The 16124-nt window shown below is 37.9% G+C and overlaps 1 protein-coding gene across 5 annotated transcripts in view; it reads right to left on the bottom strand.

Moving 5' to 3' along the window:
• Nucleotides 1–16124, bottom strand: part of ldb2a (LIM domain binding 2a) — a gene marked incomplete at its 5' end in the record, with an annotated part of 42737 nt that overhangs the window by 6023 nt on the left and 20590 nt on the right. The window contains 4 exon segments of one of the 5 annotated variants that reach the window (XM_014032311.1): nt 1775–1926; nt 4339–4392; nt 7773–7896; nt 14780–14863. In XM_014032311.1, coding sequence (XP_013887765.1) covers nt 1775–1926; nt 4339–4392; nt 7773–7896; nt 14780–14863 — 414 coding nt within the window. 5 annotated transcript variants of the gene reach the window in all.

The raw sequence follows: 16124 nt of genomic DNA, 5'->3' as shown, positions 1-16124 counted from the left end.
GAAATATATTTATGTTTGTGGTTGTAATGTGACAAAATATGGAAAAGTTCAAGGGGTATGAATACTTTTGCAAACCACTGTATCTTTGCAGCACCAGGAGTCTAAATTAAACTTTTCTGCCTCCTAGAGCCTCCAAGTTCACAACAAAATGTATTTAACAGCTAAAATATTGGATTTTGCAGGATGTGTCTCTCCTTTAAGAACAACAAACTTGGAAGTAAACAAAAAAGAAACACTTATTTTAGCGAGCTGAAGTGCATAAAATGCACTGAGTGCAGACTCATGCGTGGTTCTGGTTCTGCTAAAAAAGCCCCTGTTATTTATGAAGCTGCAACTTGTCATATTTAGCTTTGTGCAACGAGATGTAGGGGTGAGGTGAATTAAAATCCTCTATGGCAGCCAGCGTCTCTAAACACACAGGTATGCATTGAAATGCTGCAAACAGATAGTCTACACCCTGAAAAAAAAAAAAAAAAAAAAAACAAGAAAAAAATCATATACAGTATTTATGAATTTTTTTAAATTGTGATTAATCGCAATTTTTTTAGAAACAATTATTAAGACTGAATGTGTACGTTTACACTCCATATGTGACAGATTGTGCATTTTTGTATTTTCTTGTGTCTTCATTATTTTTGTTGCTAATTGTTTTTTGTTTGTTTGTTTTTTACAACTGAGACCTCAGTATATGTCTTTCATTCGTTATGTATAAGTCATTTGGAATGACAAAAAAATTCCTTGATTTTTATTTATTAATTTTTGTGTTATTTTGTGATTGGTAGGCAGGGCGTTATGGAAAAACAAATCATTTAAATGTAACAATAGAGTAAACATAAACATTAATAAAMTGCTTGTTTCTTTAGCCACCAGAGTCACCCGCTTCAGGGATTCAAACCCTCACAAACACCACCTTTACATGACCTAACAGCTGAAGCTGGAGATGACTAAAACCATAACTTTGTACCTTTTTTTTTTTACTTGTTTATATTCTTCTCTGTCACGGTGGCTCTCCCACCAACACTGCTACCTGAGGAAAGATGTATTTCACCGCCAGTCCTCTTGGACAAGTTCTTGAGTCCACTGCCTTGCTCAAGGGCATGTTCGGCGTAGTGGCTGCGAGGGCGAAGTGTCACTTTAACCACCCACACATTTCCATTTGCTCCAGAGACTCAAACTTTTTTTTCCCCTCAACCTCCAGGCTACGTCCACTTGGATGAGTAACAGGGTCTGCGGGGGTCTTGTAAACATTCATATTCTGAGAATTACTCAGAATTATAAGGAGAACATTAAAGAGGCAGAAACAATAGTTAATCACTAAACCACCTGCAGCGAAGCAGCACAGAAACAGTTAAATTTGCCTCTTTTATTTTCTTAGAAAATGTTTTTTGTAGTATTTGCTGCTTTGATCATTTCTAATGTCATTTGTGTCACTCTTTGGAGTTGGMATATTTTTCTTTTTTGCTTTTACAAAAGTCCCCCGAGGTTTCATCGTCCCACCACACAGGTTTGAGTTGGTTTTTTTTATTTTTATTTTTTACTGTTTTCCTCCCGGAGCCTCTTTCTTCCATTTGTGCAAATAAATTAAACTTTAATAGCTGTGATCCCATTAGGAATTTTCTGGTGCTTGTTYGTAACCCCGCAAACACTCGAGCGCGTTTACAGAACACAATTAAAGCTGCTTTGAAAGATGCTTTGGATAAAGGTGACAACTAAATGGCTAAATATTAATAGAAAGTAAATAAAAAAGAAGAAGAAGAGAGGAGCTGATGCTTACAGGTACCTGACTGGAGAGGCTGAAGTTGGTGGCGGGACTGCGCTTCTTGCCGGCGGCGGTGCCCACGCTGCTGTTGGCGCTGCTGTTGGAGTTCTTCCGTTTCCTCCTCTTGGTGGTCGTCTGTCGGGCAGGCTCAGCTTTGGCGCGACCAGCAAAGAGAAACAGAGGCCATGCCAAGAACATAATGCATACAGACGGAGACAAGGTGTACGGTGTGCGCACTGCGTGTATTTAAAAAAATAAAAATAAACCACATGCCGACGAAATACTTCACAAAGTTCAAGTACTGCAAATGCAAGCAGACAGAACACACACACATAATCACACAGACATGTTAGACAGATAAGAGCCTCTATGCAACAATGCATGCTTTGTTATCTTCAGAGGTGAAGCCACACAAGCGTTAACATCTCCTGAGACATGCAGTCGTAAGAAAGAACCCATGTTTCATTTGCATAAATGCTCAACAATGAACCCTGATGTTTAATGTGATGCAGTTTTGTTAATGCTTCTCAACAGAACCAGACTGAAGCTTAAAAAAAAACCTGAATATACCTATACACTAGGGGTGCAACGATACAGAAAATTCATGGTTCGGTTCGCTACTTTAGTCTCATGAATTGATATTTTGTCGACAGAAAAAAGACAAATTTCCATGCCCTTCTTAACTTGTAATTTATTGAAATTGAGTATATTCAYACCTGCCACATTTGCTTCACTTTAAACRGACCWGAGTTCGTTTCCCCCGTTGGTGCGGACCTTTTGGTGTGAATCCWTTCATGCAAACCCTGGTGTGGATCAAACAACCGGACCGAGACCCATTTTTGAGGTGGTCTTGGTCCGCTTCCAAACAAACTGGTGTGGTTCACTTCTGGTGTAAAAACAGGCCGGCCTCGAACCGAACCAACTACAAGAAACATGAACCTTTTCGGACTTAACGAGTCACCATTGCTAAGCAACATTAGCCCTTCATTAGCCCTGCTAACGCTAACACTGCTCTACAAACAAAGAACCGTTGTGGGTCAGGGAACGCATTTGACAATTCTGTCCCAAAATTATAATTATATCATCACAGAACCACCACTGAAYGAGCTGCTCTTCATGTTCTTAATAGTCACTTGTATTAACACCATCTTTATTTCCAGGCTGTGCTCTGACCTGACCCTGTCATTTCTGTGTGGCTTTGTTTACAAATTATAGTCCACTTGCAAAAAGAACAATGGGCCCCATGCAAGAACCGTTCGTACGCACAGATTTGTTCTTAAGTTGTGCGTACGAGTGATTTAGGAGAATTTGTGGCATTCACCAATGTTTTCGTATTCTAAGATTTTTTTCAGATATGAACAAAATTCACGAGTGGTCCAGACCTGTCGTATATTTTACGAGCAGTCAGTCTGCTGTTATCCAGACGAGTTTTCTTCACTAATAACTTTATATTTCATTAGTTTGAAGATATTTTAAGTTGAAAATAAATTACGCTCCATAATTATCTTGACAATAGGCTATTCTGCTGGGGGTTCGGTGCGCAGCGCTGTGTCTTCTGAATAAATGAAAATGATTCAACACAGTTGTTTATACTTTTAGCAGCTCTTTTTATTCCACAGCTGACCTGCTAAAAATGACAGATTTTCTTTTCTGGATCTCTGACAGACGGACTTCAAATCTGAACTCGTAAAGTTTTTCTTTTAATTTTCGCTGTCATTTTTCATGAATGGACACTTCCTTGTATCTGAGGCAGGAAACATAGCCTTATATGGTGTTTTTGGGGTGGTAATTATGCTAATCCCCTCTCGCGTGCACGAGCAGCTGGATACGAACAGGTGGAATTTACGCAGCTCATTTTCACACTTTTCCTGAAGATAGAAGAGTTTGTTGAATCTGACGTGACATGTTCGTACGAACCCTTTGTACGAACAAAAGTAAGAGAAATTTAGGATAAGAATACGAACATGTTCTTGCATGAGGCCCAATGTGACCGCAAACCGCCCCAAGGAAAAAAAATAAAGTCCGCTATTTGGTCCGGACTTTATAAGTGGACCAAAGAACTTTCCTGGTGTGAATACATCCTAAGTATGAACATTTGTTTAACCTCAAAAGTACAGTTTTTAAATTAAATGTTGCTGAAACAGCAAGTTTCTCAGTGGATCTGCGCTCGACAATACAGCCTAGGTGAAGAAGTCGAACACAGATCCACTGATCCTTCAACACAGAGCATCTTCAGAAACAAACTGATAAAATAAATGTTAAAAATCTATTGTTCCATACATAGTGTGCGTTGAACGGTTCCATACAGATACATGTATTGTTGCACCCCTACTATAAACAAAACATTTTTGCATGTTTAATCCAAATCACAAGAATGATTGTTATAGTTGTATTTACTGTGTTTAAGGCAGGCTGTAACATCCAAAACATGCAACACATCGTTTGCCAACAGGTGCTTGAGCATCCATGATAAGGGTGCACAAAAAATAAATAACAAAAAAAATTTCAATCCAGTCCAGCGAGCACCAGATTGCCACTTCCTCAGAGGACGGTTAGAGGCAGCGCAAGAGAGAAGATACCTTTTTTGTGATTTGTGGGAAATATTTCCGTTTTGAAGTTCTGCGGGTGTCCAGCTGAAACCGGAGCCAAAATGAGGTTTTAATTTTAGAGAACGATTTCTTAAACAAGTTAAGGAGATCAGAGGGGACAGCAGAGAAAGTGAAGAGAAACAACAGAACATTTATTGCTATATACAAACATGAAAAAATAAGTTACCTGCTGTTAGGAAGATAAATACTAACAAGGGTTAAATAAAGATTTCAGCGTTTAAAGTGTTTTACAAAGAAATTTATGTACATAATTTATGAATACAAGGTTTTGTGAATCCTGTCGACATTTGTGAGAAAACATTATTCCTTTTAATCTCAAGAGAGACCCTGCTAAGATCTTCAGACAGATGTCTGAAAATGAAATAYATTTTCCCAGGTTCTTTCTAATCACACCGAGGGAGATGCTCTCGTGTTCAGCTCTTACAATCAGCGAATCATCATACAAACAAAACTGAAACTGTAAATCCAAAGCAAAACAATAAAAGGGAATTTTGTTTTTTTTCTCTCAGAATCTCTTCTTGTTTGATTCCTGATTTTGACAGACGTGTGCGCTAAAAAAACATWAAAAAAAAGCGCTATTGTGAGAGAAATCATTGCTGTTATCCCACCGGTTTCTCCGGTGACGCACTAAAATCGCTTCCATTTCCACCGAAAGGACTTACTGGAGCAGAAATACACCCATTGCTTCCTTCCTGGCAAAACCCCAACCGGTTTCCAAGCTGGAGAAGAATTGCAGGAAAAGTGGAATAACACGCCGCCAATAAGGAAAACCCCAATTTCAGCTAAACTGCAAAGATAGGGCCAAACAGTTGTGTCAAAATAAAGATAAATGACAAGAAATAACCGTTTTTCTAACAGGTCAACTCTCTGCAGAGCCATTTAAAACTAAAAAGCTGCACATTACCTTAGATAAAGGTAAATCAGCTTTTCCTCGAGCACAAATAACGAACAAGAAGGCTTTTTATATTCACAAAGTACTCTTTCTCTCGCTCTCTCTCTAACTCTGCATTGTTTTTCTTTTTATCTTTGAAGAAAGTCGTCAACAACGGGGAGCCGCTGGCCGGCCGAGCTGGATCTACTAGTCTGATTACAGCCAGCACTCTTAATTAAAGTTACACAGGTCGGAGTCAAAGGCTTTTTGACTGGTGTTGGTTTTTAAAAGACAACTCGTCACGCCTTGCTAAGCATTGCTGTAATTTGCAGCCACTCCAATGTGTCCAAGAAAGAAGAAGAAGGAGAGAAAAAAAAAAAGCTCGGCTTACTGCCTCTCCGGCTTAAGACCGCACAGCCAATTTAAGCCTGGTACATTTCAGAAACCACCCTACAAACATCAATCACAGACGGCTGAGAGGCCCGCTAAGATTGGCAGGGTTGAGATTCAAGAGCCAAGCCTGAATTCTGATTATTTCATGCACCTGACAGGCAAACGGTATTTCAGGGATTACGATGTATAATGACAAATTTGGAAACGTAAATGATGCAATAAAAGCAGACTCTGAGAGAAAATGTTCATATTCTTCCACAGTGAGGGACGGGCTGGAGTGAAGAAGTTGTTTAAAGTGTCTGTGACATCACATTTTTGCAATAAATACGAATGCATTTTTGGAAAGGTAACACTGATAACATATTGTAAAAAAGATTTCATAAAGCTGAGATGAACAGTTGTTGAGATATTCGCATGTAAAGTAACAGGAAGTGATGTCGAAGGGGAATGTCTGAATGTGAACGGAGCGTTGCTACAAAGGCAAACAACGCAGACTGTAGAGAAGATTCTGATGTTTCTTTAGATTATTTTAATCACTATATTGAAGAGATGAGGAAGAGTCAGAGTTAAAAAAAATATTGGTTCAATAAACAAAAACCAGAGAGATTTGTTTCTCGTAGAGTTCCCCTTTGATGTCACTTCCTGTTTCACTTCATCTGAGCAAAGTTCAAAAGTAAATCTGCCAATTATGGAACATAATGGGTAAACTTGTGTATTATGTCAAGTTTCTTAAATATAAAGATGTTTTCTTTGACATTTTGTGTCTCATGGATATACATGTCACAGGCACTTTAAAGGCGAAAAAATATATCCCATWTGTTTTTCGATGTTCTTCAAGAAAAGACAGAAAGTTTTGATTCTAGCCTGGTTCCGGCCTTCCTACACAGTTCAGCTCAGTTCTAGTTTACCTTCTCTGCTCTGTCTGGGATTTCTCTGGTAGAATTTTAACCGGGCCGATCAGAAAACAGGAGGAGGAGTTGTGAACGGCGACGTCGATTTTCTAACCTATAGTTTAGCAATGGCAGCGAAGGAAGTGAATGAAACCAGTCTGTGTTGCTTCCAAATTAAACTGTTTGTCTCATAAAACCTACATGGTTGTTTACAGCGCACACAATTGCTGTTAGCTTCTTAGCTTAGCTGCCTTCATGGTGGAGTTGTCGCTCTACGTACGTCAAGTCCAAACGTTAGCGATTGGGTAGATCAGATCCAATCGTTTTAAACTTCAACAGAGGCCACGCCTCCAACAACCAAGAGTCCAGACCAGCATTGGTTGTATAAAGTACCTTAAAGTGACACTTGAGTAAAAGTACAAGTATCTTATCATAAAACTACTTTGGTAAAAGTAGTCTTCTCTAAGAATTTTACTTGAGTAAAAGCCTTAAAGTATCTGATATATTTTGTACTTAAGTATCCAAAGTAAATTTCTGACACAAAATCTACTTAAGTATTAAAAGTAAAAGTATTGAGTAAAACTGGGAGGTGACTTCTCCAAAAACATTTTTTTCTAACGGCGTGCAGCTGTGATGGACTGGGTACAATGTACTATGGTGTCAGAATGGTAAATATTTATACTTCTCGTCCAACCACAAATAAATTCACTCTATCCAGGATACACAATTTTTCTGGATAGTATTTTTTTAAAAATAATAACAACCTGGAATAAAATAGGAGTAATGACTTTCTACTTTTTAAAAAATTAAGTGGTAGAAAGTACAGATAATTGCATAAAAATGTAATGAGTAAAAGTAAAAAGTATGCTGAAAAATAATTACTCAAGTACATTTAACCAAAAATTTTTACTTAAGTACAGTAACAAAGTATTTGTACTTAGTTACTTTACAACTCTGCAAACCAGTGGTGTCCAAATCCAGTCCTCAAGGGCCGGTGTCCTGCATGTTGTAGGTGCTGCTGGTAGGCCTCTGCAGACCTTGATGGTGCACTAAGGAGACCCACTAATTAAGCACTACTTGGGGACAGCTGTGTTGAACCAGGGCAGCACCTAAAACATGCAGGACACCGGTCCTTGAGGAATGACTTTAGACACCACTGGTCCAGACCCTCTGTACGAAGCAAAGCGAAGAACAAGGGTCTGGTTTTTACCAGGTGATTCTGGATTTTACCGACGATTGGAGTTAGTTACCTGGTGGGGCCACCATTCTCTGCCATTTCTGGAATAGGCATGTCTTGAGACAGTCCCGGGGGCTGAGGTTGTAGGTCTTGTGCCTTGACATGAGCTCCTGCATGGGCTCCAGGATGACGCACAGCTGCAGACACAACACAAAAAGTGCCGTTAAAAGTTTTCCTCGTGAGAGAACTCAAAAAGCCWAAACACTTAAAAAATGCTTCTGAAATGGACCTCACAAAGTTCCAACCTCAACAATCGGCAGAACTGTGCTAGAAGATGATCGATGGTTACGGATGGCGTCTACAAAAAAGTGCTTTAGATAAAAACACATGTAGAAAGATGAGCAAGATGTCACATTTCATTATCAGCAACACGTGTCGAACTGTTAAACTGTAAAAAACATTTATTCATGCAGACACACGTTCGTCTGGAAGACAGAACAGGCTTGGTTCCAACAGTGTTCTCCTCCTGATAAATCCTGGAGAAAACTGTAAACCTGAGAGGAACCAGGGGGACACCCTGTCATATTAAATACTTCAGGATTAGCTTATCCACATAACATCTGGATTACATCACGGTTCAGCCTGTTGTGTTTGGGAGCAGATGACTGTTGGAGGAGAGGAGTTTGGCAGCCATGGGCTAGTCTTTATTAAACCAATCACAGAGCAGCTTAATTTAATCATACTCCAGGTAAGATGCCCAGTTTAATTGTCTGAATAAAACTGTTTGTGTTGGTTTTAGCTTTTATTATAATAAATTTAAATGGGTTAAATCGCATATATGAGATTCACTCATCTGGTTTTTATTTTAGTTTTATTTTTTTCACCACTCCTTTGCTGTGTGCAAACAACTTATAAGAAGACAAGGAGCACAACGATCAGTTCCTGGAAGGACTTTGAACAACTTACATTTCTTTCAGCTGTATATTGGGAATTATAGGTTTAAAATGTTTTGTCTGTGGGGGGATTTATTATTTTTTTGTAGCTGAATGTTATTAGTAAACGTCTGACTTCATCACTTCAAATCTGTCTCCTATTAACAGTAAATGTTGGCTTCTTCCAGCAAGTCTTTCCATTACAGTAACAATTTCCACAGGTTTCTTAGGTTCTCGTGTCCCATTAAGGGGCACAAYTTCTATAAAATGACTCAAACGGGTGATTTGTGGAGAACATTTGTTTCTAACTAAGAGGACTTATTGTTTCAGGGTGGATTATTGTGCAGGAGTTGCTTTAGACAAAATAACAGCAACATTTTGAATATAAAATAAATGCATAATTAAAACATCTAATCTGAAATATCCAGCTTCAGATCAATTTCAGTTCCTCTGGATCTCTGAACTCTGGTCATTATATTTAAATCAGTTCTGATTTCAGTATACAGAAAATATTGGTTTACTATTGTGTTGTACTTGCATGAGTACACATATTTATACTGGAAGCAGAAAAATAGGGTCAAAACTCATACGAGCAACTAGAAACTCACACACAAGTTGAGAACTTGAACACAGAGTTTTATCCATAAACAAAACTTAACCAAAGTAATTTGCAACTTTTATTATTATTGTTATGCATACAAATGTATTTTAACACATACGCATTACTATTTTTACAAATACAAATCTTATTTTATATGCACTATTTACACATCTTAATTCACAACTACAAAGTCTGATTTACAAGCAAAACTTTTACACAAAAAACAGTTATGATCGATTTAATAAAAAAATGATGTCAATAGTTTTCACTCAACTAAATTGAGTAAAGATAATACATTAACTTTAAGTAAGTGTAAAGTAAATGTATTACTTTTACCCAATTTAGATGAGTGAAAACATTTCATGTTTTTTTAAAATCCACTACATCTGTTTTTTATGACCTAAAATTGTGCCCATAATTTTGAACTATATATAGATATGAATATTACAGATGCTTTTGTTTTGCAGTCAGGTTTTGTCCCTCCTTTTATAAACTATGTTGGTACTCTGTATGACAGGGCTCTTCAAATAAACTGCTCCAGGGGCCACAGTCACTGCAGGCCAACAGCTGAGGGGCCGAACATCCAGCATTTAAAGTCTGTAAATAAACCAAGTATTACAAAGATTTTAAAATATCTTTGAAATAGTTTATTTTTGCTGCATTTAATCATGATTACAACATACAGAAACCTATCAAAGTAGTGATAATCAAACAATATCAAAAACAAAAAGAACACATTCTGCCTCCTATTTGACACAAATATTATTTTGACATCTCTGGCTTGCCATATTTTTAAAATTTTTTCCCTTTCATGGTTTTATCTTCAACTGCTTGTAGTTTTAACTGTCTTGAGTGTGCGTAGAAATGGTTTTATTAACTTTTAGACAAGATTCTGACATTTTTGTAGATATCAGACATGTCTATGTTTAACTAAAAGAAGAGTAATTAACGTAGAAAACTGGGGGTTTGGGCTTAAGAGATGAATGAACCAATTGGCGGGCCGCACTTTGGTCAATCGTGGGCCAGATGTGGCCCGCGGGCCACCAATTGAATAGCCCTGTTCTATGAATAGGAATCTATCTGCTGTCAGAGTTTAAATCATTACAATCCATTTTCCAGTTTTAATTCCAACACCTGGAGGATTTGGTTTCTTCAACAAAGAATATTAGTATTTCCTGTAGTAAAATCTACCAAAACCTTTCCCGGAGTATTAGAAATGTCTACAAATGGGTCTATGAGTGTGGAATGATTGACACGGGCCTCTGTCGCTACACAATGCCTGTATGGTTAACTATGCAAATGTAAGGTGAAAACTGCAGCGGTGACAGGAGGCGTGAGTTTACTAAGTTGCTCAAGGGCACTCTCATAATCATTACAGGGAGAAAGGAGACTGTTAATCATGTGCTGCATGCTCAAATGATCTCATCTGACCTTCAGCATCCCACCTCTCCTACTTTTCCCATGTCACTTCTAATCAACGCGCTATTTTCATCCGTCTGTACGGCAGAAACCAAAAGAACTACAGAAAACCTTCAGAGGAGACGCGCATCATGTAAAGCAGACCTTCTGCTGTTTGTACAGGAGCTTCCGAGACGTTTTACAACTCGCTTGACAACATTGGGAATCCTAGCAGAAATGATGGATGCTCTCCAGGTTTAAAACAAGCGTAGAGTCAGCTGCTTACGTCAAATTACCCTACATAAACACAGCGACGCATGCTGCTTCTCCCTCTGTTGTTGCTGCTATGCCGCTAGAGGTAAAGTGAACATCCCTGTAGCAGACTAATCCAGTGTTCTCCTCTGATAGTTCCCTCCTGACACAGTAATATCCCTCCCCAGCTCAGCCAACAAGCCCTGGCTCTCTGCCTGAAAACAAGGGCTATTTTCAGGCTGAATAGTAGGAAGCCGGCGGCTCCAATACATGGAAAGGCTTAAACACGACAAATGGAAAAGAAAGAGAGTGTGAGAGAGAGAGAGGTCAGTCGTAGCCCCTCAGCCAGGAAACCATCCGTCCCTTTTGGAAAGGGCTGATAAACATTGGGGAAGGCCTTTTCCAGATACACGTTATTGCCAGTTTAATGTCAGGAAAGGGTATATTTTACCTTGACAAGCTCTGATAAGAGAGGCAGAAAATATAATTTGCAAATTGTTGAAAAACAGTACCCACACAGCCAGTGGTTTCAGACCAGAAGATCCAGACTTCCAGACAGAAAATAAATAAAATAAAATTGGTACTGATGGTAGAAAAAATAAAAGAACAGTAGCATTCAAAACAGGGGGAAAAAACTATTTCAAAATTTATAAAATACACACAAATGCCTGTGAACTGTTTTAGGAGGTAATCTGAGTCATGTTCTCACACAAACACTTATTTTTCCTATTAAATCCGAGTTGTCAGGAACTGAAGCAGAAACAGTATTTCTTGACTGCTGACCATCACAAATATAAAAAGTCGAAGAAAATATCTTTATATTTACAAACTTGTGAGAAAACACATGATTTTACCAGTTTTGTCATAAATCTGGCATATTTTCCTCTGAACTTGGCTGCACCAAAAGGAAACAGGAAGTGACATCAAAGGGGAACTCTATTAGAAAGAAAACCCATCTGGTCTCTTGTTTATTGAAACACTATTTCAACTCTTACGTTGGTTTAAAGAAAGACTTTGACACCATTGATCACACAGTTCTTCTTGAATAACTGAATAAATAAGGCGTAAGAGGTCCAGCACTAAAGCTATCTGAAAAACAGGAAACAGTTTGTTCAAATAAATGACGAAAGATCTGAACTCTGTGATATCAAATGTGGAGTTCCTCAGGATTCTGTACTTGGACCAAAGTTATTTCTTTATATGTGAATGACTTGGTAAATGTGTCAGAGATTTTTTAAATGTGTATTATTTGCAGATGATACATTTTTTTTGTTTGGGTTCAGATACAGAACGGATGTTGGAAATGACGCAAACAGAATTTGTAAAAGTACAAACTTGGTTCTAACTTAATAACTTATCATTAAATTAGAAATAAACAAATTATATAATATTCAGTAATAAAAAGAGAACTGTCGATGCTCCGTTTAGAGTTGATGGTGTTGAGATTTGTAGACTCTTCTTCATCTCTCTGATGGTGACTCCAAATAATCCAAAGAAACAGATACTTCTCAAGTCTCTGCTTTTAGCTGTTTTAGCAACGCTTTGTTTACATGCCCCTTTGACATCACTTCCTGTTTCTTCACATGCAAATATCTCAACAACTGTTCATCTCAGCAGTGTGAATTTTTTTCCAATATGTTATCAGTATTATCTTTCCAAAAAGGCCTTCATATTTATTACAAAAAATTGTTGTCACAGACACTTTAAAGCCTTACATCGCCCCGAGTTTTAAACGACAGAGTCTGAGCTGTTTCGATCAAACAGCTGATTCCACGTGGCTTTTTTCTTTCATCAAAGCTGCTGACATTYTTTCTACATTATTTTAAAGAAATATTGATACAGTATTGCCTGTTTTAACTGTAGACAAATCTCATGCAATATTTTGTATGATCTACTAACAGTTACAGTATGTTTTTTTAAATAACTGTCAGCTAACATTAAGCCATATCTTAGCTTAGTATTTGTAAAATTGACCAAGATATAACAATTTTTATACATGCTAAGGCCAATTAACTGTGGTTATTCTAAAATGTTGTCATTTGTAGAGGTACATTCGATGGTTATTCCTTGTTAGTTTCATTAAAATTTGTTCACTGCTTCACAAGATATTTTACTAACAGACAGACAGGATTAGTTCCAAATGTTAAGGCCAAGGTTTTAAAAAAATGCATCGTACAACATGTTGAGCTCTATGATGCTCAGCTGCTACCACATCAAATTTTATTGCAACATTTGTAAAWTTGACTGAGTTATTTTCATTTTTGTGTTCACTTCACTGTGGCGGCCATCTTGAACTGTATCGAGTTCAGCGGTAAGTTGGTTGCAGAACTTAATGATTACTTTCTGGAAGTTTAACTTAAACAAATCCTGCGGTTTACAGCGTACGTATAAACTAACACAGACAGGGACACAAACATAATCGCTCTGCCGTTAAGGCGATGCAGGAGCAAGGAAAAGGAAAAACCTCCAGAACTGCTTTCTGTGTAGAAAAACCTTTGTTCTAAATAATAATAATAATAATAATAATAATAAAATAGATAAATAAAAAGCCACCACCCTGCTCCCCTCGCTCCGTCTCCGTGTGTTTCTCTAAACTTGGTTATAAAAAGCTGTGGAGGGGCCGTTCGCTGATTCGCGCCATTTCACAATTATGAGTCTCAACAGGGAGCGTTCATTAATGTTATGCTAATTTTCTGTATCCAATTAATCCTTTCCTCTCCCCGTCTCTCTCTTGTTCCCCTATTTGGAAATTGCAGCTGTCAGTCAACCGTTGGATTGCAGAACACAAACAAAACTCGGCGAAATATTAACTAATGGATTCAATAGGATTTTATAAAGGAAATTGCTGCACTTTACTTTTAAAGCTAAGAAAGATAAGTCTTTGTTTGTTTTGATGGGCTTTTAAAATAAGAATTTAAGTTAAGTTAGCTAATAAATAAAAGCTTTAATCAGTTTTAAACTAAAAATAAAAATCACTTAGCATCATAAACCATGAATAACTTAAATTTTAAAGTTTTTTTTAAAGCAAATATATAAAAAAAACAAAAAGAAAAAAATTGTATAGGTCTTCTGGACGGGTTCTTCTCTAATGAAACGTTTCGTCTCTCCTCCAAGAGACTTCTTCAGTCTGAGAGTTTCAGGCAAAATTCAGGCTTTTAAGCCCTGCCTCCATGTGACTGATACTCACATCACATGGCTATCGTTGACACCTAATTAACACCTATTGTTAACAGGGGGTGGAATGATACTGGCAATAGCAGCACTGTATGAGGGGGACAACTGAAAACGAAGGCCTCCACCTCTGTTTAATGATGGACGGTCTTTCTTCACAAAAATGGCTTCTTTTACTCCTCTCTCAAACCAACGTTCCTCTCTATCAAGAATGAGAACATCCTCATCTCTGAAAGAGTGACCGCTGGCCTGTAAATGAGTGAAAACTGCAGAGTTCTGGCCATTAGATGTAGCTCGTCTGTGTTGGGACATTCTTTTGAACACTCTTTTGCTTTTTAAAGCAAATATAGATTTCTTAGTTTTCRACTCATCTCTAGACTGCTCCATAATTTGACTCCCATAACAGAAACTATATTTGACACTTATTCTGGRCAACTTTCAAATAAATAACCCTTGAAAATTCTATTTTTCTCCTCTTAACTAAAAAAATAAATAAAAACTGTCTCGATCCTGTTAGAGGAAATGTTAAAAATCTGGAGCAAATGAAAACAATTATATATATGTTCACAACAAGAAGCTTGGCATATTTTTCTGATAATAAACAAAGTTTCTGCATTCAGAAACAGGCAACGACTGCTCCTCGGTGTGACGAGATCAGAACTAAACCTAATGCAGAATGACAGTTTTAGAGTCTTAAACGTGCACATGCACACACACGGTACTTACCCTGAGGTAGTTGAGGGTGAAGTTGGTCAAACCCATGCGTGTGATGTTTTTGGACAGTTGTTCCAGCACCTGAGGGTCTTGTGCCTGAAGTCAGACATGCAGAAAAAAAAATTGAAGAACCACAACTAATTTTAGCTCTTTGTAATATCAAATATTCCAAAAGGACTGCAAATAGGGGCAACATTAAAAAAAAAAACAAGATCAGTCTCAGCTACTACACCAAACTCTGGCAGTCACCTTGAATCAGGTTTAAACCAAAGTAAACCAGTTGCAGATGTGAATCTGGTGATTATTTTTCTTTTTTTTTAATAAAAATCTGTTCAGTTGTGTTTAAGCYCTCTATCTAAAACATCTGTGATGATCCAGGCAAAAACAGTTGCAAAGAGTCAACAGTATTTAAATTTCTAATTGTTTTAATAAAACTATTATATTCTTTTTAATCTCAACCTGTCTTGGCGGTGTTGCTGAGGGAGGGTATATCTAGCTTGAGCTGCAGAAAACTTTAAATAAATAATAAGTTACTGAAAACAAAAAAACAAAAACTCGAGGTTTTAATGCACTTCRTGGTTATGGAGCACAAATAAAGAGTGCGTGGTCAATCTGCACGATCCACAAAAAAACAATTAAGCACTATTTAAATAATCACACGCAACAAGATAAATGTGGTTGTGATTCATGCGCTGAAGTCAGAGACATGTTTGTATCAGAAGAGAAAAAAAAGCATAAATAAAATAAACAAGCTGGCAATTATACACGGAGCTTGTTTTCAGCTCCACAAATAAGCATCACATCATAAAAAGCAGTAGGTAGTGACAGACCCGAACACAGCCCAGACTGAGCAGAAGCAGCGAGCGCACTCGCGTTCGCCGCCTCATGAAAAATGCATCGCTCCATCTCCAGCCGCATCTCTGTGTGGAGAGAGTCAAGAGGGAAGCGGGGGAGTCCTTTTGTACCGTCAGCAGACCAGCTTGAGTGATGGGAGGATTGAACTAGTGTGCATTATTTGACAACTGGCGTATCACAGTCTGAATTACTTCACTCATCAAGCAGAATTAGGAGGAATGCGCCGTAAACAAATCTGCCTTGGCCCCGCCGGTGCAGGCGGGGTGCATCGACAAGTTGTGCAGGAAAACTTGAGCAAAGTGAAACTTGAGTGGAGCGAGGAGGTCTGAACAAAAACAACAAACTTTTTTTTTTCATGAATTTAAAACACACAGCCATGGTTTAAATGTGTTTAATCTAGAATATTTAATGGATCTAAAGAGGCAAAAACCATACAGGGCAAACATCTGGACTACTGTATATCAGGACTAGTCAACTGGTGGCCCGTGGGCCACTTCTGGCC

The sequence above is a fragment of the Austrofundulus limnaeus genome, unplaced genomic scaffold (genome assembly GCF_001266775.1).
Source record: "Austrofundulus limnaeus strain Quisiro unplaced genomic scaffold, Austrofundulus_limnaeus-1.0 Scaffold1416, whole genome shotgun sequence".
In the NCBI taxonomy this organism is placed as follows: domain Eukaryota; kingdom Metazoa; phylum Chordata; class Actinopteri; order Cyprinodontiformes; family Rivulidae; genus Austrofundulus; species Austrofundulus limnaeus.
This window is presented reverse-complemented; position numbering and strand designations above follow the sequence as displayed.